This window comes from Pan troglodytes, chromosome X, assembly GCF_028858775.2.
Source record: "Pan troglodytes isolate AG18354 chromosome X, NHGRI_mPanTro3-v2.0_pri, whole genome shotgun sequence".
Taxonomy (NCBI): domain Eukaryota; kingdom Metazoa; phylum Chordata; class Mammalia; order Primates; family Hominidae; genus Pan; species Pan troglodytes.
The window spans coordinates 54,593,421-54,619,656 of record NC_072421.2 but is presented as its reverse complement, the minus strand read 5'-3'; the positions used below and the strand labels follow the sequence as shown (position 1 = coordinate 54,619,656).

Here is a 26,236-nt window from a genome sequence, read left to right as displayed (position 1 = left end):
CTCATCTCCACAAAAATTAAAATTAAAATTAAAATTAGCCAGGTACGGTTGTGCATGCCTGTGGTCCCAGCTACTTGGGAGGCTGAGGGAGGAGGATGGCTTGAGCCCTGGAGGCCAATTGTGCCACTGTACTCCAGCCTGGGCGGCAAAGCAAGACACTGTCTCAAAAACTTAAACTAAATTAATTTTAAAACCTCACAATTTATATAAGAAATTGAAATGGTAATAGACTTAACTTTTAAATATAACATTATAGAACTTTAGAAAAAACATAGGAGAATATAATTGTGACTTCAGGTAAAGCGAAGATTTCTAAGATAGAACACCAAAAACATAATTCATATTAAAAAAAGATAAAGTTCAACAAAATTTAAAACCTTTGCTCTGTGAAAGACATGGTTAAGAGAATAAAAAAGCAAGCCACGGACTTATAGAATATATATGCAAATCACATATAGGACAAAAGACATATATGTAGAATATATAAATAATTCACAAAACTAAATAATGACAAAACAACCCACTTTTTAAGAACAAGCCAAATATTTAAACAAATCCTTGTTTACAGATTATGCATGAATGTCAAATAAGAACATGAAAAGCCAAACATCATTAGTCACGAGAGAAATGCATATTCAAACCACAATAAGATACTATTACAGAACTATTAAAATGGGTAAAGTTAAAAGAAAACATTAACACTAGTTAGTGCTGGTGAAGATGCAGACAAACTGGAACTCCCATACATTTTTGCAGTTGCCAATAACATAGAATATACACTACCCAGAAATCCAAATTCTAGGTATTTACCAAATGGAATAAAAACTTAGGTTAACACAAAAATGTGCTTGCAAATATTGATAGCAGCTTTATTCATCACTGCTAAGAACTGGAAAGCACTTGAATTGACTAATGTACTCTAGTATAGCCATACAATGGAAGACTATGATACATGCAACAAAATGGATGAATCTCAAATGCATTATGCTAAGTGAAAGAAGCTAAACAAAAGCCTATATACTTTATGATTCCATGTATATGGCATTCTGAAAATGGCAAAACTATTAGAGTTAGTTAAAAGATCACATTATACATGGCCAAAGATTTGACTTAAAAAGGATAGCACAAGGAATTATTGGGAATGATGAAGTTTTTAATTTATCCTAACTGTAGTGTTGGTTAAATATCTATGTATTTGTCAAAAATCATAGAACTGTACACAGAAAGAGTAAATGTTACTATATGATAATTAAAAGTATAAATAAATGAGGAGAAATAAATCAGACAAAAACTAAAAATCCCAGCAGAATTTCATTACAAGAGATGTAAAAGGAAGTTTTTCCAGCAGAAGCAATATTTCAGACAGAAATTTGAATACACACACACAAAAATGATAAATGCCAAAAATGGAATAAATGAAAGTAAATATAAATTTTATTTCTCTATTTGTTCTAATAGATAATTGACTAAAGAAAAACTAGTACCAATCTGGTGTGTCTTTACAGCATATGTAGAAGTAATACACGATAATACTACCACAAAGGGCCGGGTGCGGTGGCTCACACCTGTAACCAGGCACTTTGGGAGGCCGAGGCAGGCAGATTGCTTGAGCCCAGGAGTTTGAGACCAGCCTGGGCAACATGGCAAAACCCTGTATCTACTAAAAATACAAAAAATTAGCCAGGCATTGTGGCCCACGCCTGTAGTCCAAGCTACTTGGGAGGCTGAGATGGGAAGACCACCTGAGCCTGGGGAATTCGAGGCTGCAGGAAGCCAAGATCATGCCACTGCACTCCAGCCTGGGCAACGGGAGTGAGACCCTGCCAAAAAAAAACGGGAAATTCTGCCATCTGTGACAACATAGGTAAACCTGGAGGAATTATGCTAAGTAAAATAGTTTAGACACAGAAAGACAAATACTGCATGATCTCACTTCTAAGTGAAATCTTAAAAAGTTAAACTCTTGGAAACAGTAGAAAGGTGGTTACCAGAGGCTGGAGGTGGTGAGGGAAATGGGAAGATGTTGGTCAAAAGGTATAAATTTGCAGTTATAATATGAATAATTTCTGGAGACCTATGGTACAGCATGATGACTATAGTTAATAATAATGTATATTTGAAATTTGTTATAAGAAATCTTGAGTATTCTCACCAAACAAAAAAAAAGTTACCATGTGAGATAATGATGTTATTAGCAGAATTGTGATAATCATTTCACAATGGATATGCATATCAAAGCACCACACTGTACACCTTGAATATATGCAAGTTTTACTTGTCAATTACACTTCAAAAGCTGGGGTAGAAAACGGTGATACATATACAATGGAGTATGATTCAGTCTTAAATGGAAGGAAATTGTGAACTGTTACAACATGGATGAACCTTGAAAACGTTATGCTAAGTGAAATAAGCCAGTCGCAAAAACAGAAATATTATATGATTCCACTTATTTGTGATTCCTAGAATAGTCAAATTCTTAAAGATAGAAAGCAAAACGGTGTTTACCAGGGACTAGAGGGAAAGGAGAATGGGGAGCTAGTGTTTAGAGAGTACAGAGTTTCATTTGGTGAAGATGAAAAAGTTCTGGAGATAGATGCACTGATGGTTCACAACAATGTGAATGAACTTAATGTCACAGAACTCTTCTCCTAAAAATGGTTAAAATGGTAAATTTTTCTTTACGTATTTTTTACCACAACAAAAAAGAAGGCGGGATTTAAAAAGGGGTAGAGAAACACAAAACACATGAGATAAATAGAAACAAATAATTTAATGGCATACATAAATTTAACTATATCAACAATATATAAAATATAAATAAGGCCGGGCACAGTGGCTCACACCTGTAATCCCAGTACCTTGGGAGGCCGAGGCAGGTGGATCACTTAAGGTCAGGAGTTCAAGACCAGCCTGGCCAACACGGTGAAACTCCATCTCTACTAAAACACAAAAATCACCCAGGCATGGTGGTGGGTGCCTGAAATCCCATCTACTCAGGAGAATTGCTAGAACCCAGGAGGCAGAGGTTGCCGTGAGCCAAGATCCTGTCACTGAACCCCAGCCTGGTCAACAGAGCAAGACTCCATCTCAAAAAATAAAATAAAATATAAATAAGTTAAATATTCCAATAAAAGGGCACAGACTGTGACAAGCAAGTTCAAACTATATGCAGTCTACAAGGGACACACTTTGTATTCAAAGATAAAAAAATGGGTTGACAGTAAAAGATATACCATTCTAAGAAGAGGCTTTAAATGGTTTTACTAACGTGAAACAAAATAGACTTCAAAAGCAAAAAAAGTTACTAAGGACTAAGACAATGATTTTATAATAATAAAAAGGTCAATTTGTCATGAACATATAAAAACTGTAAACCCATCTAACAGATTTTCCAAAATAAATGAAGAAAACTGACAGAATTGAAAGGAGAAATAGACAACTGAATAATAATATGGAAGCTTCAAACAGATGTTCAATAATAGCTAGAACAAAAGGTAGAAATACCAGCAAAGATACAGAAAATCTGAACACTATCAACCCACTTGATCTTAATATCATCCTTAGAACACTCCATCCCACAATGGCAGAATATACATTTTCCTCAAATGCATATGGAACATTCTCCAAGACAGATAATATTCAATGCCATAGAATAAGTATTAATACATTTTTTTTTTTGAGATGGAGCTTCACTCTTGTTGCCCAGGCTGGAGTGCAATGGCGTGACCTTGGCTCACCGCAACCTCTGACTCCCGGGTTCAAGCAATTCTGCTGCCTCAGCCTCCCGAGTTGCTGGGATTACAGGCATGCGCCACCACGCCCGGCGAATTTTTTTGTTGTTTGTTTTTGTTTTTTGAGATGGAGTCTTGCTCTGTCACCCAGGCTGGAGTGCAGTGGCGAGATCTCAGCTCACTGCAACCTCCGCCTACTGGGTTCACGCCATTCTCCTGCCTCAGCCTCCTGAGTAGCTGGGACTACAGGCACCCGCCACCACACCCGGCTAATTTTTTGTATTTTTAGTAGAGACGGGGTTTCACCGTGTTAGCCAGGATGGTCTCGAACTCCCGACCTCAGGTGATCTGCCCGCCTCCGCCTCCCAAAGTGCTGGGATTACAGGCGTGAGCCACTGCACTCGGCCTTATTAATACATTTTAAAGGATTTGAAATCATAGAAGGTGCATTCATCCAAAAAATTAAAATGATAAATTATAAATCAACAACAGAAGGAAATTTGGAAATTCTACAAATATTTGGAATTAAACAACATACTTCTATGTAATCCATGGACAAAAGAAATCACAAGGAAAATTTAAAATATATTGAGCTGAATAAAACAGAACAAACTCATCTATTTCACAAGAGAAGAAAGATCTCCCATCAATAACCTAAACTTGTACTTTAGTAAATGAGAAACAGAACACACTGAACCCAAAGCAAACCAAATGAAGGAAATAATGAAAATTAGAGCAGGAATCTACAAAATAGAAAACAGAATAACAATAGAGAAAGTCAATGAAACCAAAAGCTGATTCTTCAAAAAGATCAACAAATTTGACAAAACTTTAGGTAAACTAACCAAGAAACAAAGACAGACAACACAAATTATCAAATCTGAATGAAAGAAGAGACATCACTACTGACCTTACTGAAAAAACGTTAAAAAGATTATAAGCAAATTCTATGAACAATTTTATGACATCAAATTAAATAACTTGAAAAATACGAATACATTCAACACAAATTACCAAAACTAACTCAGGAAGAAATGCAATAAATAGAAAATCTAACAGAAATTTAACAAGATACCGAATCACGAATCTTGCCTCAAAGAAAAGCCCAAGCCCAGCTTGCTTTGCTGCTGAATTGTAACAAACATTTAAAGAATAAACAATAAATCTTTCACAAATTCTTCCAAAAAATAAAAGTAACACTTCCCAACTTATTCTATAAGGCTAGCATTATTCTGATACCAAAAACAGACAGAGACATCACAAGAAAACTATATACAAATATACCTTTTGAATAGACATAAAAATTCTCAAGAAAGTAGTAGCAAAATGAATCCAGTGGCATATGAAACGTATTATACACTATGTCCAAGTGCTATCTACTCCACGAACATGTAAGGTTGGTTTAACATTCAAAGATCAATTAATGCAATACGCTATATTGGTAGAATTAAAAGAAAACCTATATAATCATCTCGATAAATGCAGAAAAAGCATGTAACAAATGCAACACTCAATCATGATAAAAAAATTTCTCAACAAACTAAAAATAAAATGGAACTTCCTCAGCCTGATAAAGGGCATCTACAAAACCTACAATAGACATTATATTTAATAGTAAGAGACTCGGTATTTTCCTCCTAAGGTTGGAAATAAGTCAAGGGTGTCTGCTTTCACCACTTCTACACAACATTGTCCTAGTCAGTATAGTGAATTGAGAAAAAGAAATGAAAAACACATCGATTGTAAAGGAAGATGTAAAACCATTTTATTCACAGATGATATGATCCAGCCAAACTGAAAAGACTTATGCCCTGAACCTGCTTAACAAATCATAAAAGCATGACCCAAAACGATCAAACTGTTTCGGAATAACTTAACTGCAACAAAGAACAAAGCTCAAAAGTTCATAAGAATACAAAAATATGCAAGCAATGAAAACGGCAAAATTCACAGGGCCTGGCATCAAATCAAAGATTACTGACTATGCAAAAAAAAAAAAAGCAGAAAAATATGACCCATAATGAGAATAATCAAACAAAGCTGACTGAGAACTTCCAAAGATGTTAGAATTATCAGAGAAGTACATTAAACATTTGTTATCTATATTCCGTATGTTCAAACAGGTAAATAGAGGAATAAAAAATATTTTCAAACACCCAAATTTAATTTCTAGAGATGAAAACTACAATGTCTGAGTTGAAGAAATACACTGGAGGGACAAACAGCACACTAGACAATGCAGAAGAAAATATTTGTGAACTTGAAGGCATAAAATAGAAACTACCCAAAATAAAACACAGAGAGAAAAAAAAAAAAATCCAAAAAATCCAAAGAACATCAATGATCTGTGGGACAACTTCAGGCAGCTTAAAATAGGTAACTGGAGTCTGTGAAGGAGGAAAGCAGGTGAAGAGGAAAAAATATTTGATAAATTAATGGCCAAAAACTTTCCAAATTTGATGAAATCTATAAACCTAAATATCCAAGAAGTTCAATAAACTCCAAGCAGAAAAACATAAAAGAAAAAAACCCACCAAGGCATATTATAATTACATTGCTCAAAAGTGATAAAGATTAAACAACACATTATCTATAGAAGAAACAAATTAAGATGACATCAGATGTCTCAAGCCAGGTGCAGCAGTGCACGCCTATAATCTCAGCTGCTCGCAAGGCTGAGGTGGGAGGATTGCTTGAGCTCAGGAATTTGAGACCAGCCTGAGTAACATAGCAAGACCCTGTCTCAAAAAAAAAAAAAAAAAAAAGGGCCGGGCACAGTGGCTCACACCTGTAATCCCAGCACTTTGGGAGGCTGAGGCGGGTGGATGGATCACGAGGTCAGGAGATCGAGACCATCCTGGCTAACATGGTAAAACCCCATCTCTACTAAAAAATATAAAAACATTAGTCGGGCGTGGTGGCCGGTGCCTGTAGTCCCAACTACTCGGGAGGCTGAGGCAGGAGAATAGCATGAACCCGGGAGGTGGAGCTTGCAGTGAGCCAAGATCGCGCCACTGCAGTCCAGCCTGGGCAACAGAGCAAGACTCTGTCTCAAAAAAAAAAAAAAAATTAGGATGACATCTTAGAAACAACATAATTGAGAAGAGCATGAAACAATGCTTTTGAGGTACTGAAAGACAAAACCTATCAACTTAAATTCTATATGTAGCAAAAATACCTTTCAAAGATGACGGCAAAAAAAATACATTCAGACATACAAAAGCTGAATTAATTCATTGCCCAATAGACTCACAATGCAAAAAATGTTAAAGAAAGTTCTTCAGGCAGAAAGAAAATGCTACCTTATAGAAGTCTGGAGCCACACAGAGCAATGAAGAATACCAGAAATGGTAACTATGTGAGTATATAATTATTTTCTATTATTTAAATCTCTTTAAAAGAGGACTTAAAGTATAAACAAAAATAACAACAATGTATTTTAAGGTTTATAAAATCTACAAGTAAAATTTATGACACTAGCATGAAAGCCAGGAGGAGGAAGTTAAACATTTATACTATAAACTCTAAATATTTATTATCTTAGATAATAAAACAATGAGGTATAGCTAATAAATCAAGGAAGAAAAAACAATGGAATCATTAAAAAAAAAACAGTAATCCAAAAGAAGGCAGAAAAAGGGAGAAGAGGGAACAAAGCATACATGGAACAAATACAAAACAAATAGCAAGATGATAGACTCAAACCTAGCCATACTGATAATAACATTAAATGTAAATGGATCCAAACATCAATTAAAAGGCAGAGACTGTCAAATTGGATAAAAAAGCAAGAACCAACTATATGCTGCCTATGATAAATGCACTTTAAACATAAACACACAAATACATAAAAAGTAAAAGGATGAAAAAGATATACCATAGTTAAACTAGCCCAAAAAAGCTGCAGCAGCTATATTTATACTAGACAAAATGCATTTCAGAACAAAGAATACAAGGAAGTTCATTTCAGAATGATAGTGGGGTCAGTTAACTAAGAGGACATGACAATCCTAAAGGTCTATGCACCTAGCATGAAAGGTTCGAAATCAATTAAATAAAAACTGATACAACTACAAAAAATAACAGACAAATCCACAATTATCGTTGGGGACTTCGATAGTCCTCTCTTAATAACTGATAGAACAAGTAGGCATAAAGTCAGCCTGGATATAGTAGACATGAAAAACACTATCAACCAACTTAACTTGGTTGACATTTATAGAAGACTACTCAACAACAGCAAAATTTATTCTTCTCAAATGCACATGAAACATATTACCAATACAGACCATATTCTGGGCCATGAAACAAGTTTTGATATGTTTTAACATATTCAAGTCATATAAAGTACATTCCTTTACCATAATGTAATTAAATTAGAAGTCAATAGCAGAAAGATCTCTGGAAAATGTCCAAATATGTGGAAGTTAAATAACACAGTTCTAAGTAACACAAAAATCATAAACTTTTTGGATAATAAGCAAAACGAAACAATAAAGATAAAGCAGAAACCAATGAATTAGAAAACAGAAAACAGAGAAAATCAATTAAACCAAAATGTGATTCTTTGAGATGATCAATACAATTGATAAATCTTTAGCCAGATGATCAAGGGGAAAAAGGCACAAACTATTAATATCAGGAATGACAAAAGTGGTATCACATTGTGTTAGTCTTCCAACTTTGTTCCTTTTTCAGAGTTGCTTTGACTACATTCTAACTACTTTGCATTTCCTTATCAATTTTAGAATCGTTTTAACAATTTATACAAAATGATAAGAGGATATTAACAACTTTACAAAAATTAATTTGATAAACTACATGAAATGAAGAACTTTCTTTAAAATACTAATTACCAATCCTCACACAAGAAGAAATATAACCTGAATAGCCCTATATATATTTTAAAATTTGAAATTGTAGTCTTAAACCTTCCCACAAATAAAACTTACTGGTAAACTCTAACATTTAAGAAATGATACCAATTGTACACAGACTCTTCCAAAAACAGGAAACACTTCCCAACCCATTCTATGAGGTCAGCATTACCCCGATACCAAAGATAAAGACATTAAACAAAAGAAAACTTCAGACCAATATCCTTATGTAGATGCAAAAATTCTAAGCAAAAATTTATCAAATTACATCTGCGGTAGGCTGAATAATGCCTCCCATCCTCAAAGATCTACAGATCCTAATCTCCAAAACTTTTGAATATGTTACTTCACATGGTTAAAGGAACTTTCCAGATGTGATTAACTTAAACATATTGAGATGTGGAGATTATCCTAGATGATCCCAATGCATGCAAAGTAATCACAAGAGTCCTTTTAAGTGAGAGGCAGGAAGATCAGAGTCAGAGAAGATATAAGGATTGGAAGAGAGGTTCAGAAAAGAGAAAAAATACTACATTGTTGGCCAGGCGTCGTGGCTCACGCCTATAATCCCAGCACTTTGGGAGGCCCAGGCAGATGGATCATGAGGTCAGGAGTTCAAGACCAGCCTGGCCAACACGGTGAAACCCCATCTCTACTAAAAATACAAAAAATTAGCCGGGCATGGTGGCGCATGCCTCTAATCCCAGCTACTTGGGAGGCTGAGGCAGGAGAATCACTTGAACCCAGGAGGCAGAGGTTGCAGTGAGCGGAGATCGTGCCACTGCACTCCAGCCTGGGCGACAGTGTGTGAGACTCTGTCTCAAAAAAAAAAAAAAAAAAGATACTACATAGTTATTTTGAAGATGAGGAAAGAAGCCATTATTCTAGGAATCTAAGCAGCCTCTAGAAGCTGAAAAAGGCAAGGAAATGGATTCTCCCCTAGAGTCTCTGGAGAGAGTGTAACCCTGACAACACCAATTTTGGCCCAGTGAAACTCATTTGGGACCTCTCACCTCTAGAAGTGTAAGATGATAGATTTGTGTCGTTTTAAGCCACAAAGTCTGTGCTAATTTTTTACAGCAGCAATAGAAACTAATATAACTTCCCAACAATTTATTAAAAGAATAGGCCGGGTGCAATGGCTCATGCCTGTAATCCCAGAACTTTGGGAGCCTGAGGCGGGTGGATCACAAGGTCAGGAGTTCGAGACCAGCCTGGCCAATATGGTGAAACCCCATCTCTACTAAAAATACAAAAATTAGCCGGGGGTGGTGGCACGCACCTGTAGTCCCAGCTACTCAGGAGGCTGAGGCAGGAGAATCACTTGAACCCGGGAGGCAGAGGTTGCAGTGAGCCAAGATAACGCCACTGCACTCCAGCCTGGGTGACAGAGTGAGACTCCGTCTCACAAAAAAAAAAAAAAAAAAAAGAATAATACATCATGACAAAGTGGGGTTTATCACAGGAATGCAGGATTGGTTTATCATAAGAAAATCAATCAATATAATTTATTAAAACTACATTAAAAACAAACCACAAAAGAAAAACCATGTAATCATTTCAATAGATGCATAAAAACATTTAAGAAAATCTAACATCCATTCCTAAAACAAACCCTTAGCACCTCATACTAGTAAAGGGCAATACAAAAATCTAACATATTTAATGGTTAAAGGCAGAAAGAATACTTTCCCCCAAAGTCAGAAACAAGACAGGGATGCCTGTGCTCACCATTCTTTTTTTTTTTTTTTGAGATGGAGTTTCGCTCTTGTTGCCCAGGCTAGAGTGCAATGGTGTGATTTCGGCTCACTGCAACCTCTGCCTCCTGGGTTCAAGAGATTCTCCTGCCTCAGCCTCCCAAGTAGCTGGGACTACAGGCATGCGCCGCCACACCCAGCTAATTTTGTATTTTTAGTAGAGACGGGGTTTCTCCATGTTGGTCAGACTGGTCTCAAACTCCCGACCTCAGGTGATCAGCCCACCTCAGCCTCCCAAAGTGCTGGGATTACAGGCGTGAGCCACCGCACCTGGCCACCACTCTTACTCAGTGTAGTACTGGAAGTCCCAGCGACTACAATAAGACAAAAAAAAAAATGCAGACATATATATTAGACATGAAGAAATAAAACCATGTTTATTCACAGAAGATATGATTGTCTATGTAGAAAGTCTGGTTAAATCTGCAAAAAAAGCTACTAGAACTAAGTGACTTTAGCAAAGTTTTAGCACATACTGCTAGAAAAATTGGGTAACCGTATTTTTTTAAAAAGCATAGATTCATACCTTGTACCATATACAAAAATTGACTCAAAATGGATCATAGACCTAAATGTAAAACCTAAAACTATAAAACTTTTAGGAGGAAACATGGGAGAAAACCTTTGTCATCTCATGTTAAGCAAAGACTCCTCTGATGTAACACAAAAAGCATGATCCATAGAAGAACAAATTAATAAATTTAACAGCCATGGTGGCACATGCCTGTGGTCCCAGCTACTCAAGAGGCGGAGGTGGGAGGTTCGCTTGAGCCCAGGAGGTCGAAGCTACAGTGACCTATGAGCACACCACTGCACCCCAGCCTGGGTGACAGAGTGAGATCCTGTCTCAAAAAAAGGGGAGAGATCTCCATACCCATCTTCATAACAGCATTTTTCACAATAGCCAAAAGGTGGGAACAATGCACATGTCCATCAGTGCATGAATGGATAAATAAAATGTGGTATATACACACAATAGAATAATACTCAGCATTAAAAAGAAAAGAAATTCTGACGCAGGCTACAACACAGATTAAGCTTGAATACATTATGCAAAGTGAAATAAGCCAGTCACAAAAAGATAAATATTATATGACTATCAGGGTATTCAAATTCAGAGACAGAAAGTAGCATGGCAGTCACCAGAGGTTGTGGGCAGAAGGGGTTGGGAGGTTATTGTTTAATAAGTACAGTTTTGGTTATGCATAATATAAATCATTCTGCCATAAAGACACATGCACACATATGTTCACTGCAGCACTATTCACAATACCAAAGACATGGAATCGACCTAAATGTCTATCAACGACAGACTGGATAAAGAAAATGTGGTACATATGTGTGGGGATTATGGGAACTACAATTCGAGATTTAGGTGTGGACACAGCCAAACCATATCAGATGGTAACGTTTATGTTCTGTGTATTTTACCATAATTTTTAAAAATAAAAACAAATGTGTCAATAAAGCTTTCCCATAATGAAAAAAAGACACCGTTTACAGAATGAGAAGACAAGATACTGGCCAGGCACAATGGCTCATGCCTGTAATCCCAGAACTTTGGGAGGCTAAGACGGGTGTATCACTTGAGGTCCAGAGTTCAAGACCAGCCTTGCCAACATGGTGAAACCTTGTCTCTAGTAAAAATATAAAAGTTAGCCAAGCATGGTGGCCTGCGCCTGTAATTCCAGCTACTCAGGAGGCTGAGGCATGAGAATTACTTGAACCCAGGAGGCAGAGGTTGCAGTGAGCCGAGATTGCACCACTGCACTCCAACCTGGGTGAGGACTCTGTTTCAAAAAAAAAAAAAAACACCCCTGTATCCAGCATATAATCCTCAAAATTCAAAAATTATAAAACAATCCAAAATATGCAAGAGATGTGAACACCTTGCCAAAGAAGATATGTAGATAGCAAATAAGCATATAAAATATGCTCAAATCATTAGAGAATGCAAATAAAAACGATGAGATACCACCACATACTTAATGTCAAAAAACCTGGCTGGGCATGGTGGCTCACACCTGTAATCCTAGCACTTTGGGAGACCGAGATGGGAGGATTACTTGAGGCCAGCAGTTCAAGACCATCCTGGTCAACACAGTGAGACCCCATCTCTATTTAAATGTATAAAAAAAATAAAAAAATTTAAAAATTTAAAAACTAAACTGACACCCCCAAGTACTAGAGAGGATATGGAAATGAAACTTTCATACTGATGGGAATGTGAAATGGTAGAGCCACTTTGAAAAACAGTTTAGAAGTTTCTTAAAATGTCAAACATATGCTTACCATATATCCCAGCAATCCAACTCTAGGTATTTACTACAGATAAATGAAAACACAAAATGTTGCATACAAATGTTTATAGCAGCTTTACTTGTAATCGTCCAAAACTGCAAAGATCCTAAACATCCTTCAACTGGGGAACAAACAGTAGTAAATCCACACAATGGAGTGACTCAGAAATAAGAACTATTAATATACTGAAAAATATGGATGAATCTCAAATGTATTACTCATAGCAAAAGAAGTCGCTCTCAAAATGCTACATACCATATAATTTCACGTATATAACATTCTTCAAAAGACGAAAATATATGGCCGGACACGGTGGTTCATGCCTATAATCCCAGCACTTTGGGAGGCTGAGGTGGGTGGATCTTTTGAGGTCAGAAGTTCAAGACCAGCCTGGTCAGTGTGGTGAAACCCCCGCCTCTACTAAAAATACAAAAATTAGCCCAGCATGGTGGTGGGCACCTGTAGTCCCTGTTACTCGGGAGGCTAAGGCAGGAGAATCGCTTGAACCCAGGAGGTGGAGGTTGCAGTGAGCCAAGATCACGCCACTGCACTCCAGCCTCAGTGAAAGAGTGAGACTCTGTCTCAAAAAAAAAAAAAAAAAAAGACAAAAATATAAGAACAAAGAAAAAGGCCAGGCGCAGTGGCTCACTCTTGCAATCCCAGCACTTTGGGAGGCTGAGGCACGAGGATCATGAGGTCAGGAGTTCGAGACCAGCCTGGCCAAAACAGTGAAACCCCATCTCTACTAAAAATACAAAAATTAGCTGGGCGTGGTGGCGGGCGCCCATAATCCCAGCTACTCGGGAGGCTGAGGCAGGAGAACCGCTTGAACCCTGGAGGCGGAGGTTGCAGTGAACCGAGATCACGCCACTGCACCACTCCAGCCTGGACAACAGAGCTAGACTCTGTCTCAAAAAAAAAAAAAAAAAAAAAGAGAACGAAGAAAAAAACCAGTGACTGCCAGGGTTTGGGTGTAGGGGACTGGTTTTGACTACAAAGTAGCAGGAATAAATTTGGTAGGGAGAGGCTAAGAGGACTGTTCTGTACCTTGGTTGCATTGGTGGTTACACAACTCTACACATTTATCAGAGCTTTATAGAACTGTATACCAGAGTGAATTTTACTGTAATGTAAATGTTTATAATTTTTAAAACCTGAAGGCATAAAATAAGCCTACTCATTGTATGATTCTATCGATATGACAGTCATACTAAAGCAAAACTATAGGGGCAGAAAACAAATCAGTAGTTAGCAGAATCTGAGGGTTGGGGGTAGGAGTTGACTACAAAAGGGCCTGGAGAGTTTTAGGGGGGTGATGCAACTATATTTCGATTGTGGTAGTGGTTCACTCCTGTATATGTTTGTACAAACTCACATAACTAAAACTATAAAGAGTGAACTTTACTATATGTAAATTGTACCCTAATTGTTTTGAAAAATGAAGGTAAAAAGTTAAGAAAATACTTTTTTAAAAAAAACCTTTGAGATATGCTGTAGGTAGAGAAACTGCACTCCCAACGTCTTTTTTGTTTTCCTCTTTTTTTTCCCCCCTGAGACAGTCTCACTCTGTTGCCCACGCTGGAGTGCAGTGGCACAATCTCGGCTCAATGCAGCATCGACCTCCTGGGCTCAAGAGATCCTCCTGCCTCAGCCCCATAGGTAGCTGGGACTACAGGCATGAGACACCATGCCCAGCTAATCTTTGTATTTTTTTGGTAGAGATGAGGTTTCGCCATATTGTTTAGGCTGGTCTTGAACTCCTGACCTCAAGTGATCCGCCTGCCTTGGCCTCCCAAAATGCAGGGATTACAGGTAAGAGCTATCGTAACTGGCCTGCAGTCCCAAATTCTTACCAACATGACTACTTTAGTTCTGTTTGATTTTGGCCAAATTATGCTCCCATGCTGTTTCTTACTCATTTAGATACTTCCATTTCTAATATTTACCTCCCAGCACTTCTCCATTACCGATGGGGTCACCTCCTGATAAACCCGTAATTTGCACGTTACAATGGGTTTACCAGGAAGTAGCCCCATCATAAGTAGAGGTGCATTCTGAATGTATACTGCTTTTCCACCAAAAATCCCACATCAAACCACCAAAAGTCGGGGACTGTCTGTATTTTAAATGCTAAATTATGAAACGCTGTATGGTTGCAAAATAGACTTAGCTGTCCTGGTATGCAATTTTTTATTATAACACTATCACATACCAGGAGAGTTCAATGAGATAGTGTGAAATAAGTTGTAGCCTATTCAAGAGCACAGAGTGTAGTTTTAGCAAGACACTAAAAACTAGTAGTTTAAGAAACTAGAGTTTTTTAAACCAAAAAAGAAAAAATTTAACGTTAAATGCATTTAACGGACTTGATAACAGAGACTGGCACAAAGTAGGGGCTTAATCAATCTTCCTTTGTTAAGGAGGCAGTACAATATAGAGGAAAGGGCCTGCATAGGGTTTTAATCACGCTTGGGTTCCAATCCTAGCACCACCACTTAATACGCCCACTTGGGTCTGGCCATCCTGTCAACTTTTTTTTTTTTTTTCCGAGACGAAGTCTCACTCTGTCCCCCAGGCTGGAGTGCAGTGGTGTGATGTCGACTCACTGCAACCTTCGCCTCCTGAGATCAAGTGATTCTCCTGCCTCAGCCTCCTGCATAACTGGGATTACAGGTGTGAGCCACCATGCTCGGCCAACATTCTGAGATTACTTTTTTTTTTCATTTGGGGAGACGAATCCCTTACTAGCAGAGCTGTATTGAGGGTTAAAGGTGGTAATGGGTCTCCAGGGCTTGGTGCAGTTTGTACTTAACAAGTACGTAATTCTCTCCTTTGGTTGCCCCTGAATACAAGAGTGGTCTTGTACTTCCCTGCCTGAACAGTCCACAGCCAATGGCACTCCAGTCCTTGTCACATGGTTCCACTCTTAGGATGTAAATTAGGAGGTACCAGCTTGAGAGGCAGAGGCAAAGGCAAGGTTAAGATGCAGCTGTGGGGCTGGGCACAGTGGCTCACACCTATAATCCCAGCACTTTGGGAGGCCGAAGCGAGTGGATCACTTGAGGTCAAGAGTTCGAGACCAGCCTGGTCAACATGGTGAAACATCGTCTCTACTAAAAATACAAAAACTAGCCAGGCGTGGTGGCAGGTGCCTGTAATCCCAGCTACTTGGGAGGCTAAGGCAGGAGGATCACTTGAACCCGGGAGGCAGAGGTTGCAGTGAGCCGAGATCATGCCATCACACTCCAGCCTGGGCAACAGAGCAAAATAAATAAATAAAGGTGCAGCTGTGGGTCGAAGGATGGTGTGGAAGTTTGGGGTAGACATCCAAGACTGCAGTAATGCTATGCCCAGGGTATATTTTGGGGCAAAACCCCCAAAATACCCTGGCAAAGAAAGAAGACTGTGTTTCAGTTGCAATCATCTACCCTAATCCCTTTCTGAGGGCCTCTGGCACTGCTTGGGCTCACTGCCCTTGTCTGATGGGGTAGGATCTCCCAGAGGAGACAGCTAATTATACTTTAATGAGGTGACTTACAGACACTGGAAAAGGAGTTGGCTGGTACACTCCCATACATAGCAGCTCTCTCGAGGATACAGTCTGTGAATAAATGGTACCAGAACCCTCTTGAGCCATGGAATTCAAATGCTGGTGCAATAGGAGACATGGTCACACAAGGGCAGGGTCCAGCCAGAGTACTTCAGTTAAAGAGATTCCTCCAATTCACAATCTGCCCAGAAATGCCCCCAAGACGGGGCTTCCCCCTAAAGCCGCCCTACTAACAGGTGCTTTGTTTTCTCTTCACGCAAACAGGGTAGTGCCTACCATACTTCAGCACAAGCCAGGCTTGTTTGTTCTCTTCTTCCCTCTACCCTATCCCTAGAACCTTCCAGAGACACAGGAGGCTCATTACTTTCTACTTTTTCTCACTGCCACCCAGGTGAAGACCTATGGACTTGGAAGATGCATGGCCCAAAGCCCACTGCAGGCATGCCTTGCCACTGAAATCTCCTGTGGGGTGGTAAAGAAACCATCACCCTCCCGGAGGGACCCCCAGGTCTACCAGCAACCTAACTTCTAGTGGCATATTCACCTGTCTAAGAGAGTTTTGTAGGCAGAGTTTTGTAGGTCAGTCCTCAACAGGTGTTAGCACCTGAGCTCTGCTGATACTTCTTTTATTTCTCTTGTAAAACAGAGTAGGGGTTAAATAGAGGGTATTGGGTTTGGCAGCTGCAGCCCCTTGGGATTTTTTTTTTTTTTTTTTTTTTGGGACGGAGTTTCGTGTTGTTGCCCAGGCTAGAGTGCAATGGTGCCGTCTGGGCTCACTGCAACCTCTGCCTCCCAGGTTCAGGCGATTCTCCTGCCTTAGTCTCCCAGGTTCAGGCGATTCTCCTGCCTCAGCCTCCCAAGTAGCTGGGATTATAGGCACCTGCCACTAAGCACGGCTAAATTTTTTTGTATTTTTAGTAGAGACGGGGTTTCACCATGTTGGCCAGGCTGGTCTCGAACTCCTGACCTCAGGTGATCTGCCCACCTCGGCCTCCCAAAGTGCTGGGATTACAGACGTGAGCCACAGCACCTAGCCGGGACTGTTTTTACTGGAGGAGGGGGAGAAGACACACAGTGGGGAAAGCGTTCTTTCAATATGCAGATGCTTCAGGGAGAACCAAACTATTTCACTGGTATTCCCCCGTACCACCGGAACTGGTGCTTGGAGCGGAAGGGAAGTGAGATCAGTCGATTAGTCACCAACACCATCATCAGCATTGCCAGAGAGGTCGAGAGCAGACATCATGGAATCAGACAGCTTGCTGGCGATTTTATCTGCAAATGGAGAAATACAGGCAATCTTTTGGTGGCTGGCTTGCCACCAGGAGGCCTGCTGACGCTGGCCTACATCTACCTTGGTCTACACCAAGCTCCTGAACTGGCTCACTTACCCCCAAACACTACCACAAAACTGGTGAGTGCTGGAAGCCACTGCTCAGCTTCACAGGTAGACAATCCATTTTTCTATCTGTGAAATGATCATCCCAACACAGCTTCTATCTCAGGGTTTCAGACTCACTGGGCTCCAAGTATTTTTGTCCAAATACCAAAGCAATAATTTTCTTTTACTATGTCAAACTTAGTGCTATACCATTACCCTCAAAACAAAGCTCTCACAGCAAAGGGCAACATGGCTGTATGTTCGCCATAAGCCTGAACGTTCACCACGCACACCTCCCATCCCCCAGACACACCCTGTTGTTCCTCAGGATGCCCCCCAGACTTCACCTCCTCCAGGAGGCCTTCTCTGATCACCCCTATCCAACCACCATCCCCAGGCTGGGTTAGGTTCCCTCACTGTGCTTGCTGGGTCTTCAACGTGATTACTATGTGCTCGTGCTGCCAAGGTCTGTTTTCTTGTCTCCTCCTCACTCCCTAATAAGACTAGGAGTTCAAAGGCAATTCATCTGAATTCCCAGGACTCAGTGTGGAGCCAGGCCAAGAGTGAATGTCTGATTGTGTATGTTTGGTTACAGAACACAATCTAGTTCAAAGAATAGGGCTGTTGGGGTCAATCAACCCAAAGTCTGTATTTTGGCTCCATCAACTACAAGTTGTCTTACCTTTAGCGTGTCACTTAATGTCTCTGGACCTCAGTTTTCTCACTTATCAAATAAGGGGAAGACTTTTGCAATGAGTTAGTGAAAAGTACAGCATGGAAACCCAAATGGGCCAGCTACACAATGTACCACCATTAAAACGAGGGGAAGAAGTTCTTTTGTGTATTAACATAGACATATCCCTAAGATATAGTGAGTGGAAAAATGATAGGGCAAAACCATGTGTCCAGTAGATTGGCATTTGTGTGGAAAAAGAGAACAAAGAATATATAGATATTTGCTTGTGTCTCAGAAAAGACACAATAAACTAACTGGCTGACGAGGGGGCGGTCTGGATGACTAGCGGGTGGGAGAGATTTTACTGTATATCCTCTTGTACCTGTAGGATTTTGAGTATATTGCCTATTGATATATAGCCTGCAAGCTACCTAACACATAGAGAGTACCTGATAAATAAATGGTCGTTATTTGATACATAGACTAGGCAGGCCAGTGGTTCTCCCAGTGTGATCCCCAGAGAAATAGCATCAGCTGGGAACCTGTTAGAAATACAAATTCTAACAGGCCCCACAGAAGACCTACTCAATTAGAAACTATGAGAGAGGGGCACAGAAATCTGTGTTTTAACAAACCCTCCAGGGAATCCTGATGCGAGCTGAAGTTTGAGAGCCACTGTGCTAGTAGTTGAGCCTCCTAGCTCATCCCTGCCCCCAACCCTAGACTGGAGCTAGACACAGAGAAATACTCATTCAGGAGCCCCAATCAAGATCCCAGGTGGGGCCACGTGCAGTGGCTCACAACTGTAATCCTAGCACTTTGGAAGGCCGAGGCAAGTGGATCACCTGAGGTCAGGAGTTTGAGACCAGCCTGGCCAACATGGCGAAACATCGTCTCTACTAAAAATACAAAAATGAGCCGGACATGGTGGCAGGTGCCTGTAATCCCAGCTACTCAGGAAGCTGAGGCAGGAGAATCGCTTGAACCCAGGGGGCGGAGACTGCAGTGAGCCAGAAAAAAAAAACAAAAAAAGATCCCATGTGGGCCCCTTTCAGAGCACAGGGTTGGTCAGGGGCTCCCACCTGCACGTTTCTGCATCTTCTTCTTATTTTTCAGGGCAGATGCCAGAGCCTGGCCCTGTTGCAGGGGGTCCGTCTCCATGATCCTCTGCAGCACTGAGCGGCGGTCCACTGAGCAGACATCCACCATACTGTTGCTCTTAGGGCGGTGGTCCACATTGCGTTTAGCCCACCCCATCTGATGACGGTTCGGATTGGTGCAATACCCAGTGAGATCTCCAATCTAGGAAGAGACAGAAAACGTAACGATGAGGTCTTAACCCCCAGAGAACCTCCAAAGACTTCTGCAGAAAAGGCAGGGACACAGGCTTGGGTAAGAACAGGAGCCTGGAGCCATGTGGAACTAGGCTCCAATTCTGGCCCCACCACACTCCAGCAGGTGCTTAGTTAACTCTCAGCCTCAGTTCCCTATCTGTCAAACGGGGGGTGGATAAGGGGTAGTTTGCATGGCTTCTACAAGAATAAAATGAAAAGGTAGGCCGGGCACGGTGGCTCATGCCTATAATCCCAGCACTTTGGGAGGCTGAGACAGGTGGATCACAAAGTCAAGAGATCAAGACCATCCTGGCCAACACGATGAAACCCCGTCTCTACTAAAAACACAAAAATTAGCTGGGCATGGTGGCACATGCCTGTAGTCCTAGCTACTCGGGAGGCTGAGGCAAGAGAATCGCTTGAACCTGGGAGGCGGCAGTTGCAGAGAGCCGAGATCACACCACTGCACTCCAGCCTGGTAACAGAGACTCTGTCTCAAAAAAAAAAAATTTCTGGCAGGCGCAGTGGTTCACTAGGATTAGGTCTGTAATCCTAGCACTTTGGGAGGCCAAGGCAGGAGGATCACTTGAGCCCAGGAGTTTGAAACCAGCCTAAGCATCAAAATGAGACCTTCGTCTCTACAAACAATTCTGTTAAAAATTAGCTGGGAGGCTGGGCGTGGTGGCTCACTCCTGTAATCCTAGCACTTTGGGAGGCTGAGGCAGGCAGATCACTTGAGGTCAGGAGTTCGAGACCAGCCTGGCCAACATGGTGAAACCTTTCTCTACTGAAAATACAAAAATTAGCCAGGCATGGTGAGGGGTGCCTATAATCCCAGCTACTTGGGAGGCTGAGGCAGGAGAATCACTTGAACCCAGGAGGTGCAGGTTGCAGTGAGCCAAGACTGCACCACTGCACTCCGGCCTGGGCAACAGAGCAAGACCCTGTCTCAAAATATAAAAATAAAAATAAAATTAGCTGTGCATGGTGGCTTGCATCTGTAATCCCAGGCACTTGGGAGGCTGAGGTGGGGGGATTGCTTGAGCCCAGAGTTCAAGGCTGCAGTGAGCCAAGATCACACCACTGCACTCCAGCCTGGGTGCCAGAGCAAGACCCTGTCTTAAAAAAAAATTTTTTTTTGACATCTACTTTGTGTCCAGCTCTGTGTGGGGCAATGCTGGGACAGAGAAATGAGTGACTCCATTCCATCTTTTTTTTTTTGAGACGGAGTTTTGCTCTGTTGCCCAGGCTGGAGTGCAGTGGTATGATCTTGGCTCACTGTAGCCTGTGCCTCCTAGGTTCAAGCAATCCTCCTGCCTCAACCTCCCGAGTAGCTGAGATTATAGGCGTGCATCACCACACCTGGCTAATTTTTTTTATTTTTAGTAGAGACGGGGTTTCACCATGTTGGCCAGGCTGGCCTTGAACTCCTGACCTCAGGTGATCCACCCACCTTGGCTTCCCAAAGTGCTGGGATTACAGGCATGAGCCACCGCGCCCGGCCTCGGTTCCATCTTCAGGAAACAACCAGGCTAAAGAAGGTACAATGATCTATACCACTAATCAGAGTATGGTAACTGCCCATCAGAAACATGAAGGATGAGTGACTGAGGTTAGGGATGATAGTGGTGGTCAACATACTACTGATGGGGAGGGGTCATTCCTGACTGAACACTGAAAAAACATAGAGCACACCTAAGTACCAAAAACAGTGTCTGTCTCTGGCTGGGCGCAGTGGGTCACATCTGTAATCCAAACACTTTGGGAGGCCAAGGAGGGCGGATCACTTAGGGTCAGGAGTTCGAGACCAGCCTGGCTGACATGGCTGGGTCCTGGACCACATGCTGCTGACCCCCTTGCCCAGAGAACTCCTCAGGTTTCGAGACGTGGCTTGATAGGGTTTGGCTGTGTCCCCACCCAAAATTTCATCTTGAATTGTAAACCCCATAATTCCCATAATCCCTACATGTCAAGGGAAAGACCAGGTGGAAGTAATTGAATCATGGGGGTGGTCTCCCCCATGCTCTTATCATGATAGTGGGTTCTCATGAGATCTGATGGTTTTATGTGTTTGGTAGTTCCTCCTGTGTTCATTCGTCTTCCTGCCACCTTGTGAAGAAGGTGCCTGCTTCCCCTTCACCTTCTGCCATGATTGTAAGTTTCCTGAGTCCTCCCCAGCCGTGCCGAACTGTGAGTCAATTAAATCTCTTTCCTTTATAAATTACCCAGTCTCAGGCAGCTCTTTATAGCAGTATGAAAACGGACTAATACATGACTCAAGCAAGACTTCCTTGACCCACAGGTAGTACAGGTTAGGGTCCTTGGATCCATGCTGTCCCAACCTCGACCCCTATCCGCACCCTATGTGTCTCCCATCACAGTGCGGATGTCTGTGTCTGAAACCCACTAAAATATGAACTCCTCAAGGGCAGAGATGGGGGATGGACTGGCAGAAGAAGAGGCTGAAAAAACCTCTAGGAGTCATCATATCATGCCCTGCAGATCTTCAATAGCAGGCCACAGGCATATGGACTTGATCGTGTAGGTGTTGGGGAGCCATGAAATCAGTTTAAGCAGGGGAGGTGACATGGTCAGACTGGGCCATTAGAAACCAGGGGACACGGCCGGGTGCAGTGGCTCGCGCCTGTAATCCCAGCACTTTGGGAGGCCGAGGCAGGTGGATCACCTGAGGTCAGGAGCTCAAGACCAGCCTGGCCAACATAGTGAAACCCCATCTCTACAAAAAAAAAAAAAAAAAAAAAAAAATTAGCCAGGCATGGTGGCGGGCGCCTGTAGTCCCAGCTGCTCCGGAGGCTGAGGCAGGAGAATTGCTTGAACCCAGGAGGCGGAGGTTGCAGTGAGCTGAGCTCACGCCACTGCACTCCAGCCTGGGTGGCAGAGTGAGTTTCCGTCTCAAAAAAGAAAGAAAAAGAAAGAAAGAAACCTTGGGACATATGTCCAAGTAAGTGAGGGCTGGAAGCTTAGTTTAGGGTAACAGGAATGGTAGGGATGAAAAGGATGAAAAGCTTGTCAAAAGATTTAGGAGGGAGAAGACATAGGTCTTGCTGACTGACAGAGTATAAGATCCCAGGCCAGGCATGGTGGCTCATGCCTGTAATCCTAGCACTTTGGAAGGCCGAGGCAGGCAGATCACCCGAGGTCAGGGGTTCGAGACCAGCCTGGCCAACATAGCAAAACCCTGTCTCTACTAAAAACACAAAAATTAAGCCGGGTGTCGTGGCGCATGCCTGTAATTCCAGCTAATTGGGAGGCTGAGGCAGGAGAATCACGTGAACCTGGGAGGCGAAGGCTGCAGTGAGCCAACATCACGCCACTGCACTGCAGCCTGGGTGACAGAGTGAGACTCTATCTCAAAAAAAAAATAAAAGAATAAAAAATAAAATAAAATAAAATCCTGGTACTAGTTAGGGAGAAGAAAGAGTCGTTTGCAAGTTGGACAACTGGGTGGCTAGATAGTGATACCTGTTCTATGGGCTAGAACCAGAGCTGGGAAAGCTGCCTTAGAGAGCATGCCTGCTTCCTGGACCTGTCATTGCTTGGTAAAGGATGTACTAGGCCAGGCATCCAGAAGCCCACAGGGAGCGAGTGAACCACCCACATCTCACCACATGAAAGGCAGGTAAAAGGGATTGACTTCCCAGAGCCCTGGGGAGAGAAGAGGGTTGCCATGAACAAAGATGACAGGTACCTTATACACGGTGGTTTTATTTTCAATGGCATCTGCTATTTTCGTCATCGGAGAATGGAGCAACTTGATCTCCATTTCAAGTGGGTCCGTGTCACCCAACAGCTCATCAGATTCTCCGGTGGCCAAGCCTTTAACACAACCAACACCACTGTCAGGGCCCTGGCTCCCCTCTGTTGCCAGCCCCCCTGGTCAGGCCTCAGTGAAAAGGATACATGGATGCTTCCCAGGGGAGTCAGGTGCAGGAACTTTTTCACTCCTGCTGAGAGGCCACATCACCAAGAATTAAAAGCATGGGTTTTGCAGTAGGACATTCACTTGCTGGGAGCTGGACTCAGAGCTTCAGCTTCCTCATGTGGAAAATGGGAATTCCACAAGCCCTCTTCACACTGGGCTGCTGTGAGACATGGCAGATGTCTGTAATGCTCTGGCCCAAGATGCTGCTCTGTAAATGGCAGGCACTGGGATTCCCTCCCCAGGACCAGACTTTCTCCTCCTCTCTCTGGCCCCTTGCCTGGAGCTGGCCTCTACTGCAACCCTCAGATGTGCCCACTGCCCTGTGCCCCACTACCCTCATGCCTGCTTCTATAATTTTGCCCCTATTCCCTACCCTCGGCCTTCTAATCCCTACTCACCCTTCAAGATCCAGCACTAGGGCCAACTCCTCCAGGAAACCTTCACCACTAAACCTGTTCCTCACTGTCTTCTCAATTTCTCAGACCTCAGTCTTTGGCCAAAATGTATTCTCAGTGATGGAGCACCTCTTGCCCTCACATCCAGCCAGGGTCAAGCATCATCATAAGAACATAAACTCAAACCCCTCTCAACTGCCCTACGTAACAGAAGAGGAAACTAAGGCCAGATACAGTGGCTCATGTCTGTAATCCCAGCACTTTGGGAGGCCAAGGCAGGCAGATTGCTTGAAGCCAGGAGTTCGAGACCAGCCTGGCCAACATGGCAAAACCCCATCTCTACTAAAAATAAAAAAAATTAGCCAGGCGTGGTGGTGCACACCTATAGTCCCAGCTACTCAGGCAGCTGAGGCACAAGAATCACTTGACCCCAGGAGGCAGAGATTGCAGTAAGCCCAGATCATACCACTGTACTCCAGCCTGGGCAACAAAGCAAGATTCTGCCTCAAAAAAAAACAAAAAGAGGAAACAAATTCAGAAAGGGGGCTGACTTGCTCAAAGCCACATGAAATACAAACTAGAAAGCAGGCAAGTCCTCTTAACCTCGTGTGTAACACAAGGACACTAAAAGACCCAGAGAAGGAAAACTACTGGACCTCAAGAGAAAAAACAGAGAATCTAGAAGCCAGGCTAGCCAACGCTTCCTCAACTACCCCATAATGTCTACAGACAAGCCCAGAAGGCACTGGATACCTTCCTTAGGCAGTGTAGAGAATGAAGCAGGGAGCCACAAGCCAGGGCTGCAGAGAGTAATATCTGAGGACGGCAAACATTCTCATGAGTTTCTGAGAGTCACATCTCTGTTCCCCAGCAAATAATCATCTTAATAAAAACTAACATTTACTGAGCATCTATTTACTATATGCCAGGCACTGTTGTTCTAAATGTCTTTTACATTATTAAAAAAATCCTCATAACTACCTTATCGGGTGGACTTACTGTCCCCATTTTACAGATGACATCATTGAGACAAAGAGGTGAAGTAATTTGTTTAGCATCACACAGTAAAAAGGAAACAAAGCTCGGATTTGAATCCAGGCAGTCTATACTTTTGGACACCCAGCTCCTCTGAGCTGGAAGAGTCTTCAACAGGGCAGGAGAACTGGGTCAAAGGCCACCTCTGCTGACATCCTTTTGGCAAATATCAGCTTTCTGTGACTCGGGTACCTTACTCACCAATAGGGGTAAGAAGGAAAATCTAGAAGTGGACCTGAAGTGGTTGTGAAAAAGCCTAAGGCAACATTAGAGAGTTTTTGAGAGAATGTCTCAGTCCATTCCAGGTCCCAAGAGACAGGAATGGAGCTTCACATTTCCAGAGCACCTCAATGGGTACCAGGCACTTTTTCTTTCATATTTACCAAAAGCTCACAACCACCCTCCCCCAACCCGCCCTGCCAGGGCCAGATTAGAATTCCCCACCTTGCAAGAAAAGAAATTAGGCCTCAAGCTGCTTAAGCAACTTGCCCAAAGCCCAAGTAGGGCCAAGGAAGCGGGAGGTCAAAAGTGGGATTTGCTGTCAGGTCTGTGTGGCCCCACTAGTGCAAGACCAAGTGCACCCACCCTGCCCACACTTACATTCCATGGTGTCTTCATTGGCCTGCTCAGTATCCTCGATGTCAAAGACCTCGGTCATTTCCTTAACGATCTCAGCACTGAGATGGGTGGGCAGAGTGTGAGTGGCTGGTGGTGGTATATAGAAGCTGATCTTCCCGCTGCATTGGGAGATAGGGGAGATTAGTGGTGCTGTCACTGAGAGAACCAATGACAATCCAAGAGACGATGAGTTTGCAGGCCAGAAACAGCAACGGAACAAGAAAACCCAGACAGTGGCTTCTGAACAAGAAGGAGTTGAGTTGCTGGATAATCACTGGGCATAAAGTTTCGAGCAGGACATGACCTGGCACCTTGGCCATCCTCTGCCCCAAGACCCAGGAAGTCAAGCTGCCCCAGCGGCAATGAGCACAGATGAGCCCCTTTGGGGAGCCAGGCTCCCAGCGGGCCTCACCCTTACCCCTAACCCCCTCCTCACCTCACCCAGTCAGCTAGGACAGCTTTGGCCGCCTGTTCCTGACTATATAAGCCTCCCTTCTTCTTCTTCCCCAAACGGTGGGCCACCGCCGTCAGAAAGTGCTCAGTGGTCTGGAACCCAGAAACGCCATAATAGTTGGAAATCTGGTGAAGGGAGGAAGGAGAGAAGTCATGAGGAGGAATGAAGGGCCCTCAGAGTA

The 26,236-nt window shown here is 42.4% G+C and overlaps 1 protein-coding gene across 17 annotated transcripts in view; it reads right to left on the bottom strand.

Annotated features, from left to right (window-relative positions):
• The window catches only part of GNL3L (G protein nucleolar 3 like), a 91,604-nt gene that overhangs the window by 41,830 nt on the left and 23,538 nt on the right, over positions 1–26,236 (bottom strand). For 5 of the 17 annotated variants that reach the window (XM_054676612.2, XM_063803961.1, XM_063803957.1 and 2 more), the window contains 5 exons: positions 26,038–26,180; positions 25,584–25,720; positions 23,320–23,447; positions 19,359–19,578; positions 17,367–17,494 (listed from right to left, as the gene is read on the bottom strand). In XM_054676612.2, coding sequence (XP_054532587.1) covers positions 17,412–17,494; positions 19,359–19,578; positions 23,320–23,447; positions 25,584–25,720; positions 26,038–26,180 — 711 coding nt within the window. In that variant the 3' untranslated portion in view covers positions 17,367–17,411. Of the gene's footprint in view, positions 1–12,719; positions 17,495–19,358; positions 19,579–23,319; positions 23,714–25,583; positions 25,721–26,037; positions 26,181–26,236 lie in introns of those variants that run through there. The other 12 variants (XR_010154658.1, XR_010154659.1, XR_010154660.1 and 9 more) reach the window with 6 other exon arrangements.